This window comes from Pecten maximus, chromosome 15, assembly GCF_902652985.1.
Source record: "Pecten maximus chromosome 15, xPecMax1.1, whole genome shotgun sequence".
Classification (NCBI taxonomy): domain Eukaryota; kingdom Metazoa; phylum Mollusca; class Bivalvia; order Pectinida; family Pectinidae; genus Pecten; species Pecten maximus.
In genome coordinates, this window is record NC_047029.1 from 22613496 (window position 1) to 22626872 (window position 13377).

The 13377-nt window shown below is 35.2% G+C and overlaps 1 protein-coding gene across 26 annotated transcripts in view; it reads right to left on the reverse strand.

The window, feature by feature from the left end:
- Positions 1-545: 545 nt before the first annotated feature.
- LOC117343130 (serine/threonine-protein kinase 17A-like) overlaps positions 546-13377 on the reverse strand; it is a 28115-nt gene continuing 15283 nt past the window's right edge. Inside the window, exons 4-9 of one of the 26 annotated variants that reach the window (XR_004535975.1) lie at positions 11695-11821; positions 11166-11214; positions 10525-10704; positions 7697-8924; positions 7615-7628; positions 546-7545 (exon numbers count right to left, since the gene is read on the reverse strand). Coding sequence is in view for 1 of the 26 variants with exons in the window: in XM_033905445.1 (XP_033761336.1) it covers positions 8396-8924; positions 10525-10704; positions 11166-11214; positions 11695-11821 (885 nt within the window). In the remaining 25 variants the exon portion in view is untranslated. Of the gene's footprint in view, positions 8925-10524; positions 10705-11165; positions 11215-11694; positions 11822-13377 lie in introns of all 26 variants that reach the window. The other 25 variants (XR_004535974.1, XR_004535980.1, XR_004535984.1 and 22 more) reach the window with 25 other exon arrangements.

The following is a 13377-nucleotide window of genomic DNA, read 5'->3' on the forward strand; positions in this document are numbered from 1 at the left end:
TAATCCGAAGGGTTCTGATGTTAATATCGCCTTTCAAGCTGCCTACGTAGATCGTCAGAAAATTCGGACTGGGAACCATGGTGAACCTACATATGAAACCCGTGAAGAACTCTCTGAGAAATATAGACAACAAACTTCAACCTATCAAAATTCGAAGGACAAGGTAGGATGTCAATTTACAACTCATGAAATGATACTCATAGGATACGATTTCAACCGACATTTCATGAAAGGACAAGATAGGATGTAAATCCACAACTCATAAAAGGACAAAACAGGATGTTACCCACAACTCATAAAAGGACAAGATAGGATGTTAATCCACAACTTATGAAAGGAAAAAAAAGAATGTCAATCCACAACTCATGAAAGAGCAAGATAGGAATCCAATCGACATCTCAAATAAGGATAAGATAGGGTGTCAATTGACATTACATGAATGGACAAGATAGGATGTCAGCCCACAACTCATGATCCATGATCATGTTATAATTCTCTAATGTGACTGGAAGAAATTCTTGGATAAAGAATGAATTAAGACTCTATAAAATGTTAATATTATTTTATTTATCATGTTAATACATATATATCTACATCTAGCAACAAGTAACATCTAGATCACACAATTACAACATAAACACAACCAAGCATTAGTTGTAGCCAATTTCTATACAAAAATAGTCATCAATTGTAAACACTAAACATTAGAACATATACCTATACAACGATATGTAAACTATACTGACATGTCTTAACTATACCGACATCTGTAAACTATACTGACAACTACCTGTAAACTAGTTACAGATAATTACCTGTAAACTATACAGATAATTACCTGTATACTGAACAGGCAATTACCTGTAAACTTCACCAAAACAAACCTGTAAACAGATAAGATAATTACCTGTAAACTACACTGCCAATTACCTGTTAACTATACATACTGTAAACTCTACCTATGATTACCTGTAAACTATTGACAATAACCTGTAAACTGTACAGATAATTACCTGTAAACTGTACAGATAATTACCTGTACACATCATTGACAATAACCTGTAAACTGTACAGATAATTACCTGTAAACTAAAGAGATAATTACCTGTAAACTGAACAGACAATTACCTGTGAACTAAACAGATAATTACCTATAAACTGTACAGACAATTATCTGTAAACTAAACAGATAATTACCTGTAAACTGTACAGATAATTACCTGTAAACTGTACAGACAATTACCTGTAAACTGAACTGATAATTACCTGTAAACTGTACAGATATAATTACCTGTAAACTGTACACACAATTACCTATAAACTGTACAGATAATTACCTGTAAACTAAACAGATAATTACATATAAACTAAACAGATAACTACCTATAAACTGTACAGATAATTACCTGTAAACTGAACTGATAATTACCTGTAAACTGTACAGACAATTACCTGTAAACTCAACTGATAATTACCTGTAAACTGAACTAGTAATTACATGTAAACTATCTAAACAATTACATGTAAACTTTACAGATGACTTGTAAACTTAAAGGCCATTTTCAGAAAATGACAAATATGTGTAATCTTTACTGAAAATTACCTGTAAACATTAAAATTACCTATATATTTTAAAAGTGTATGTAAACCATATATTGATAATGGATATTTATTGAGTTTCACATTACTGAAGAAATTGACAATTAAATTTGCTGATCAAAATTGGTGTTACAACAAATATGAGAAATATACACATAAGAACAAAGTAAAACAATTAAAAATGTGAAAAGTGATGACTTCTCTTATCAATGTTAGAAATATTACTGATCTCATGTCATAGGAGTTTTAACTCGTCAATATCAAAAACATTAGAAATATATCGGGTCTCAAGTCCTAGAACTTTTACATTGTCATTATCAATGATAAAAAAAGTACATGTATTACTAGCCCGGCTATCAACAGTTTAACAATCAAGATAGAAATATTAGTCTACATTTAAAACTTAACTAAATGTTCCTGACAATAACTGTGATGAAAATGTGTATATTCTTTCGGAGAGCGGATTCATTTCACATATGTCTAGTCCCTTTGAAAGGCATGCTTCAAGAGTTTTACCATTGAACAAACTTAATTCACGCCCCACCCTCTCCCAAGCCTAGAAAGTGAGGATATTACACATCTCATGAAGATTAATGAAAAATGAATCAGAAAGTATTCTGGGGAGTAAAGTGAATATATGCTGATCTATTTCTACTCTTGGTAAGTCAGAATTGAACAAAAATACCTCAGAGATGTTGAAAGAAAGTAAATCATACTGAAGAGTGACTCAAGTGTTCAGAAAAACAGCTGAGTCTTCTGAGAAGGAAGCCCTCCAGTATGTCAATTTAAATCACAGCAACTGTGACCTCACCGTTACAAAGAATCTTACACTTACTATAAACAAATACTTGGCATGATAATCATATAAATGCAATGATCTGGTTGTTGAACATGTTATCAAAGAGGAAAAATAAAATCAATTATGTATGTCAATATCTTGGTCGTCTACAAACTTAAACAGTTTCAAATCAAATAATCTAAATCTTGGTCATATACAAGCTTAAACAATTTCAAATGAAATAATTCAAATCTTGATCATCTACCAGCTTAAACGGTTTCCAGTTTCAAATCAAATAATTTAAATCTTGGTCATCTACAAGCTTAAACAGTTTCAAATCAAATAATTTAAATCTTGGTCGTCTACAAACTTAAATAGTTTCAAAAAATAATAATCTAATTCTTGTAAAATTTTAGGCAGCAACAGAAAAAAATAAACAGCCTCTCAGTTAATATTTTCATCTACCATTTTATATCACCTGACAAAAAGGATGAGGCAGTCGAGGTAAATTAAGGAATTACTCCAGCCAAAACAACAATACATTCTACACATGTTTTAATAGTAGAGTTTCATTTTGCACCGGAAAAAAGATATACAAAACTTTCCACTATGGAAAATCTGCTTCAACAATGTTGAGCATATATTGTAAAGTCATTTATCAAACACAAGGCACTGTATCATACACAAATTAAGGCACATCATACTGATATTAAATGCACTGTGTGATTGACTGGAAGAAACTTAGATGGTTCAAAATATTTCTAAAATTTCAAAAGGTTTATTATTTTTTGCTTGAATACAAGGCGCAAACATAAATGAGTTGATATTAAATTAAATACAGAAATGATGATCTGTGATGTAATTATACTGTAAAAAAGATCATCCATTTTGCTTCAAAAGCTTTGAGGAAGAAAACTTGAACTTGTTCAGTGTAGTATCTTAGTGTGAAATCTAACTCTATAAACGTGGCAACAGTATCAGACTGATTATTTTATGTATCTCTTTGCGTTTTGTAATTATATATAACTACATCATGCATAATATACAATATTATATTGACATATAGTCACTTTGGAACACTGAGTATTCAAATACCGGGGCTGCGATAGCTCAGTTAGTTAGAGCGAGGGCCACATATTCTCAGGTGAAAGTCTGAGGTGTGTGGTTTGACGCTTCCTATCGTGTTAAGTTTATTTTTTAGGAAAACTGAGAAACAGACCGGTCTGTGCTGTCGTGCTTGTGTCCTTGGGCAAGACACTTCACCATGATTACTCTGGATGGCATGTGACAGTCTTCCAGTATTAAGTCACCAACTACCACAAGGAGACCCCACCTCAAAATGACCTTGGCTGTTCATCGGGTGATATATCCAGCAAACAAACAAACAAACAGTACTTAAATAGATAAGGGAAATTAGCACTTTATGTAAATAACAACAGCTAAACAGGCATGGTTTTATATAATGAAGTGATGGCAGGATCAAAATCACCATAACCAGATATATGTACAATGTAAAACTGGTCAACATGACCTGGATACAAGAAGCAGGGTTGTTATCAACTTCTCTGAAATCCATGTTAAAATCATAGGTCACTACGGTCCAGTTATAACCGCAGTCGCAAAATTTAATACCTAAATCCAGATTTAGGATTAAATAGCCATACAATTTGTTCCAATGCTTTCATCAGAAAGTGTCTTTATAAAGATGTTTATTTCATTGTACTCACATTGTGTCTTCATATTTATAATCTGAATTACTCCGACTACTAATCCATATAATATACTGCTAGAGGTGAATCCCATACACCCCAAGCAGTATTTTAAAGCAGATAGATATTCAGAATAATTTGGGACTAATTTATAATCCAAACCCTCACTATTTGTGCTGGTGTCATCATTAATCGACATATTTTTAATGTCTCTAGGAATTTGGCTGGTCGAAACCACAGGCTAAGTCTGTGGTGATAACCATACCCTTGCAAAATAAAATAATTTGTTGATAGAATAAAAACATTGTTTGCATATGATATTTCATTTCCCTAAAATGCTTCAAGACTGTTTCTGTTAAATGTTAGAGAGAGGTTCCAGCGTATCATTATTTTAAAAAAAAAAATTGTATGACAGCATATGATGATGGAAGCCTTTATAAACGATTTACATAATGTATTAATGAAAAATACTCAAATATATGAAAATAATAAAATATGTCAGAACCGATCTTTCAAAGACCAGAAGGAAGCCTTTTCTCAGAGATATAGTGTAGACATATGACCTTCACCCCGACAGGGGTACTAAACATTGTGTTTCATTATAATTATCAACATGGATTGGCCAGGGGTGTTGGTTTGCATAGTAACAGAGTGACAATGACACAGATTCACTACCTACGTATATATATTTATATATATATATATATAACAACATGTACATACTCTAACAGTAACACTAATATCTAAGTTTAAAATTGCACTATGTTTGTTGTGGTCCTTTAAAACATATTTGTAGAATATCTAACAATGATCATATATAGGTAAAAACAAATCCAACTTCAACAACAGTCCGATTTCTCTAATACTGCTTCAACTTCTACGGATATTGAAGGGGGGATAACTCTACATCCTCGTTCGCAGCAGCATCCTCAACACCTACATTTATGCACCTGTCAATTCACTTATGCACAAACTAATGCAAAACTTCTGACTGGTCAGAACAAGCAAAATAATAAGAGTTGAACACTGCCATGCAGCATAAACAATACAAGTACAAATGTCTTAATGATAGAGGATAGATGGCCTTGTCATGAATGCATACACACACACACACACACCCTCATGCACACACCTACAGACAATGTCACAGCTCTTCTCTTTATGGTAAGACAAATAGTGCCTTTATTGATGTGATTGATAATTGATGTGGTGTTTTCAACACAAACAAAGGTTAATTACCGTATTTGTCCCATAATAACCCTAGAGGGACAATAAGTCAACCCTGACTCACAGTAATGGGTAGGCTTAGCGCAGGATAATGAAAAAAACATCTATAAGCATTTTCATTGAACTACATAATATAGATGTACATGGTTGGGTTTATTGCTAGATTAATACGGTAGCAATTGTTCTGATAATGGCTACTAAGTTAACTGTTAAGATACTCAACATAACGTGTAGCATGACCATTATAAACAATCATCAAAATCAACATGATTCAATATCATCTCAATGAAATGAAGAATGACAGCACTTTCGTTAACTGTATATTTATGTAGAACAGCACTTAGTGTAGCCCAGTACAAATTTTGTAAAAGGCATTCTCAATCTTATCACCAAAGTAATTGAAAATTGAATTTAAAAAAAAAAAAAAAAAAAAACCGAAAACTGTAAAAAGATATGGATTATATATGAATGTTTGCCATATTATTACACAATGTACAGCATGAAAACTATGAACCTTAAAAGCTTCAATAAATTTATGTGTCTGCACGGAATATTGATTTCTGAGGCAAGTACAGACACAACAAAAGCAAAATGTAGGCTGTAGAATATTTATAATATTTGGCCATTAGCTTACCCTGTACAAAGGTGATCCAAGCAGACATAAAATACATATACCTTTACCTACCTGATATGTAGCATATATAAAATCCATGATCAAAATTAACTTATATGTTTGATGTACCTGACTTCATGGACAATTAAAAACTTTTTAAAGATTTTAATTTACTTTCAGATTTACAAATGACAGAACTGATGTAAACATGTTAATGAAGTATAGTATGATAAAGAAATTGCTAGCAAAATAATAATTAAAAAAAATCAAAACCCAAGAGTAAGCTCCCTTGCATTACTAAACCATGCTACCCACAATATTAGCACATCAATATCTTGCTACCATATAAAATATTTTGACATTAATACTGGCATTAAGAGTAATATTTCATAAAGCTGTAGAAAAATAATTCAAGCATAGTATCAATATAGAGTTGGGATATGTGTGGGTGATATACCTGACAACTTTAACCTGGTGTATATGTCTGGGTGTTAATCCTGACAACTATAACCAGGGATATGTGTGGGTGATACAGTGTATACCTGACAACTTTAACCTGGTGTATATGTCTGGGTGTTATTCCTGACAACTATAACCTAGGATATGTGTGGGTGATATACCTGACAACTATAACATGGAATATGTCTGGGTGTTAATCCTGACAACTATAACCAGGGATATGTGTGGGTGATATACCTGACAACTATAACCTAGGATATGTTTGGATGTTAAACCTGACAACTATAACATGGGATATGTCTGGGTGTTACCCTGACAACTGTAACCTGGGATATGTGTGGGTGATATACCTGACAACTATAACATGGAATATGTCTGGGTGTTAATCCTGACAACTATAACCAGGGATATGTGTGGGTGATACAGTGTATACCTGACAACTTTAACATGGAATATGTCTGGGTGTTATTCCTGACAACTATAACCTAGGATATGTGTGGGTGATATACCTGACAACTATAACATGGAATATGTCTGGGTGTTAATCCTGACAACTATAACCAGGGATATGTTTGGGTGATACAGTGTATACCTGACAACTTTAACCTGGGATATGTGTGGGTGATATACCTGACAACTATAACCTAGGATAAATGTTTGGATGTTACCCTGACAACTATAACCTGGGATATGTTTGGATGTTACCCTGACAACTATAACCTAGGATATGTTTGGATGTTACCCTGACAACTATAACCTGGGATATGTCTGGGTGTTATACCTGACAACTATAACATGGAATATGTCTGGGTGTTACCCTGACAACTATAACCTGGGATATGTTTGGATGTAATATCTGACAACTATAACCAGGGATATGTTTGGATGTTATACCTGACAACTATAACATGGAATATGTCTGGATGTTAAACCTGACAACTGTAACCTGGGATATGTGTGGGTGATATACCTGACAACTATAACATGGAATATGTCTGGGTGTTACCCCCGACAACTATAACCTGGGATATGTATGGGTGATATACCTGACAACTATAACCAGGAATATGTCTGGGTGTTACCCCCGACAACTGTAACCTGGGATATGTGTGGGTGATATACCTGACAACTATAACCTGGGATATGTGTGGGTGATATACCTGACAACTATAACCAGGGATATGTGTGGGTGATATACCTGACAACTGGGATATGTGTGGGTGATATACCTGTCAACTATAACCTGGGATATTAGGTGTTACCCTGACAACTATAACCTGGGATATAAGTTGTTACCCCGACAACTATAACCTGGGATATCAGGTGTTACCCGAGAACTATAACCTAGGATATGTTTGGTTGTTATATCTGACAACTATAACCGGGGTTATATTAGGTGTTACCCCCAACAACTATAACCTGGGATATTAGGTGTTACCCCGACAACTATAACCTAGGATATGTTTGGTTGTTATATCTGACAACTATAACCAGGGATATGTGTGGGTGATATATATACCTGACAACTATAACCTGGGATATGTGTGGGTGATATACCTGACAACTATAACCAGGGATATGTGTGGGTGATATACCTGACAACTATAACCTGGGATATGTGTGGGTGATATACCTGTCAACTATAACCTGGGATATTAGGTGTTACCCCGACAACTATAACCTGGGATATCAGGTGTTACCCGAGAACTATAACCAGGGATATGTTTGGTTGTTATATCTGACAACTATAACCGGGGTTATATTAGGTGTTACCCCCAACAACTATAACCGGGGTTATATTAGGTGTTATACCTGACAACTATAACCTAGGATATGTTTGGTTGTTATATCTGACAACTATAACCGGGGTTATATTAGGTGTTACCCCGACAACTATAACCGGGGTTATATTAGGTGTTACCCCGACAACTATAACCGGGGTTATATTAGGTGTTACCCCGACAACTATAACCTAGGATATGTTGGTATAGAGAACTAAAACCTTTGCTGTCATATATGTGTTGGTGAGCCTCCGTTGTTACTGTTGACATCCTGTTGATCTGATGATTGGCACTCTGGTGAGCAGCACACAACATGGACTTTCTTTTTATCATCAATGTCTGAATCATCCGGTGTTCTGCCCTCATCTGTTGAATTGCACTTGTTCATACGATTTGTAGAAATAATCTCTAATCGAGTTCTGTACACATTATCAACACCCTCTGTTCTAGAATTTTCTATTCTACCTCCAGTTTTATTTTCACAAATTTCACTTTGGTGTTTGCCACTGAGATTTTGCTGAGTACTACTATGTAGTCTGTTTTCAATGTCATCCTCATTATCTTTCTCATCCTCACTCTTCATCGCTGAGTCACTACAGCTCTCGTTGAGCAGAGACTCACATGAGCCTGCCTGATCTGTGAGAGTTTCTAGGTGGCTTTCCGGGGCACTGTCAGCCACTTTATCAGGACGTGGATCTACTGTGTCAGCACTTTTTATCCAGGAGTGTTCTAAACACTGCTTAGCTGTTAATCTTTCACTGTCAACAAACATAATCAGTAAGACAGTCTGTAGCCAAAAATTGAAATATGATAAAATTGCACCAAGACATAAATAAATAGTCATTTTTTATTTCTTATATGATATATATATATTATATGCCCCTATGCTTGAGTTATCTGCCCCTACCACTGAGTTATATGCCCCTATCCATGAGTTATCTGTCCCTATCATTGAGTTATTTGTCCCTACCACTGAGTTACCTGTCCCTATCCTTGAGTTATCTGTTCCTATCGCCAAGGTATTTGTCCCTATTCTTGAGTTATATACCTGTATCCTTGAGTTACCTGTCCCTATTCCTAAGTCATCCAATCCTATCCCAAAGTTATCTGCCCCCATCTCCTAGTTAAGCTGTCCTAACCCTTGAGTTGTCTGCCCCTACCACTGAGTTATATGCCCCTATCCCTGAGTTATCTGTCCTAACCCTGAGTTACCTGCCCCTACCATTGAGTTATCTGTTCCTATCCCCAAGTTATCTGCCCCTACCATTGAGTTATCTGTTCCTATCCCCAAGTTATCTGCCCCTACCATTGAGTTATCTGTTCCTATCCCCAAGTTATTTGTCCCTACCATTGAGTTATCTGTTCCTATCCCCAAGCTATCTGCCCCTACCCTTGAGTTACCTGCCCCTATCATTGAGTTATCTGTTCCTACCCTTGAGTTATCGAACCCTATCTGAATAATCTGCCTCTATCCCTGAGTTATCTGTCCTTATCATTGAGTTATCTGCCCCTATTCCTGAGTTATCCAACCCTATCTGAATAATCTGCCTCTATCCCTGAGTTATCTGTTCCTACCCTTGAGTTATCTGCCCCTATCCCTGAGTTATCCAACCCTATCTGAATAATCTGCCTCTATCCCTGAGTTATTTGCCCTTATTTCCGAGTTATCTGCTCCTACCCTTGAGTTATATACCAATATCCTTGAGTAATCTGCCCCTATTCCTGAGTTATCCAACCCTATCTGAATAATCTGCTTCTATCCCTGAGTTATCTGTCCTTATCATTGAGTTATCTGTCCTTATCATTGAGTTATCTGCCCCTATTCCTGAGTTATCCAACCCTATCTGAATAATCTGCCTCTATCTCTGAGTTATATGCCCCTATTCCTGAGTTAACCACCCCTATTCCTGAGTTAACCACCCCTACCTTTGAGTTATATACCCATATCCTTGAGTTACCTGCCCCTATTCCTGAGTTACCCACCCCTACCCTGGAGTTATATACCCATATCCTTGAGTTACCTGCCCCTATTCCCGAGTTAACCACCCCTACCCTTGAGTTATATACCCATATCCTTGAATTACCTGCCCCTATTCCTGAGTTACCCACCCCTACCCTTGAGTTACCTGCCCTATTCCCGAGTTAACCACCCCTACCCTTGAGTTACCTGCCCCTATTCCCGAGTTAACCACCCCTACCCTTGAGTTACCTGCCCCTATTCCCGAGTTAACCACCCCTACCCTTGAGTTACCTGCCCTATTCCTGAGTTAACCACCCCTACCCTTGAGTTACCTGCCCCTATTCCCGAGTTAACCACCCCTACCCTTGAATTATCTGTCCCTGGCCATGATGACTTACCTTGGCTCCTTTACCAGCAGAAGTTTGATGAAATCCTGAGCTCCTGGTGAGATGTTGGAGAACAGATTGTCTGGGAAGTCTAGGTTTACCTGAGATATGTTGAGAAATGTCTCATTCTGGGTCTTACCACAAAAGGGAGAGCAAGCCGTCAGCATCACATAGGTTAAAACCCCCAAGCTCCTACAAACACAGGTGTGACATGTCATTAGAATTACAGGTGTAATTATGTCATAGCAACCAATCCTCATGTTTGTGTTGTGGTAAAAGGAGAGAATGCCATCAAAATTGACGTAATAATTTGTTTCTGTTTACTCTGAGTATCTGATGATGATTCAGATAATTTGACACAAGTTTGTGATATATATAATCTAACTTAAATTAAAACCATTGTTGCTAAACAAATACTGATGAAAACACAGTTGTATACAAAATGTAGTTTGAGCAGTTTGATATTCCACATATTGATCATCTACTGTGATAATGTAGAATATCATATTCTACATTTATAATATATAGTTTGAGCGCTTTAGCAAGTCTATTGTGTAATTTCACTTAATACTATCTTTCAACCTTTCAATCATTTGAGTAGAGAAAATACGCTGAGATTTTGTGACTTTTGACCATACACAAATAGTACTGACCACATGTCTGTGTAGAGGCCTAAAGGCTCGTAACTCAAAACTTCAGGTGCTGAAACAAACAAAAAACACTGGTTATAATTTTTGGTGCATATATTTCAGGATTAAATTGTAAAATATTCCCAAATCAATTCACAGATTGATGAATATGAATCATAAAAATTAAAAATTGAATTTTCATTTGTCTTGTAGGAATTCATATTGATTATGAATGCCAACTGTAGGAAATTCAAAACATTTGTTGACTATCTTTAAAATATTAAATCATTAGAATTTTTAGCTTCCACTTAAATAACATGTAGTGAGTTTGGGAATTTTCAGTGTTAATTATGAAAGATTACAATTATGACATCAAAACAATGAAAGTGTTATCATGTAGCTCATGGCTTTCAAAGGCGATATTACCTAGGAGAACATTTTAATTTGAAAGGGTAGTGGTTAATGGTTATGATAAATAATTATAATATAAAGTCATGAACATCCTTATATGATTTTGATTTGCCTATAATGTCGTGATCCCCATGTTACCCACCAACATAATCAGGCGTGCCAATAATATCACGTATATCCTCCCCGGTGTTAACGAGACAGGCGAAGCCAAGGTCACACAGCTTGATGGTCCCGTGTGGGAAGGGTTTGGTCAGAAGGATATTTTGGGGCTGCAAACACACAAATCATACAAATGATAAAAGGTATGAGGGGACATAAAGGTTGGGGAAAACTAGGTTAGCAAAATGTTTTGGGGCGGCAAACACAAATCAAACAAATCCTGCTATATTTGTTTGGAATAATATTCTAATAAAGAAGCACTTAAGGACATATTTATCATTATTTCCAAACCTCTGTGTGACTTTAAATATTTCCCTGTGTCAAAGAGGTTTGATATCAAATTCACCTGTCATATTCATTTTTGTATGTAACTACTAGGGCTACTTAATCTCAAACTGTCTGACATTTTATTTTGTCGTTTTTTTCTTTTTGCCCCTTTCCTAAGTGATGAAATCTAAAGTAACACATGGAAATCAGGACAGACTTTTACAATACAATGTACTTGATGATATTGATTTATATCTGCATGTATTTTGATCCTATTTCCAGTGGCACAAATCAAGTTGACAGAGAGTAGTGACAAATCTGTACATAAATCAAGTTAACTTCCTTATACTATTACTTATTTCTGAAATACTGCTCAAATCTACTTCCTCATATCAAGATATCAAATGACACATAAACGTGCATGTAAAAGTGCAATTTCCATTGTGTCAGCCAATATAAAACAAAGGAGCATTTGACAGGGGCCAGTCTTCTGACTTAAAAGAAATTAAACATCAAGCTTGAAAACCTTTTTTTTTTCTCAATTTGTAGAAGTTCCAGAAATAGAAATAACAATAATTCAAAGTAGAGTTCCAATTTTGTCCCCTTTATTGGGCCCTGTGTGTATCTGTACCATGCAGGCCACACCCTTTTTACATTGATTTCCCTGTCTCAAGGATACTTTGTCAATTTATTTTGAAATACAATCAGCTGTAAAGGGCTGTACCAGGAAATATGATTAAATTACAAAATCAATTACAATGTAATATTTTTTTTCCAAGAAGGCTGCCATAATGAGTCAATCTATAGTCAACATTATATAACAATTATCAACTGCATCATAGTCACTGACATGCTTCTAAGAATCTTCATTCAAACCGTCAAAAGTGTAGAAATCCTAAAGGGAAGCTGGAAAACCCAATATTAAGAAGAAACTAGGGTTAAAAACAGAGCCCCACTTTGGAGGAAGCTTAATCAATTTTGAATACGAATCTAAGATTTCAGTATTGCTCTCTTAAAAGTGATCCTTTAATAAAATACAGAATCAGATCATCTTTTATTATCACCAAATCATATGGTTATTTCACCAGTAAATACTCTAAATTGAAATTTACATGTAGAAAACATGTGATTACAAAAATCCTAATTTATGAATATTTCATAAACTACATTGTACAAACCCTCCATTTTGTGGATGGAGACTCACTATTTTTAACTTAATTTTGGACCTAAATGATCAAAATATTTTATTATCCAAAAGTTCAAAATCTGTATTATTCCATCAGAAAGAGTGGTTCAAACAGGCAGACTTAGGTGTTGGTTTGTCAAAAGAAAGTCTTAAAAACTTTCCTATGGTATTTCAGTTTTGACTCACACAATCTCCCAAATAAGCATTCCAAAA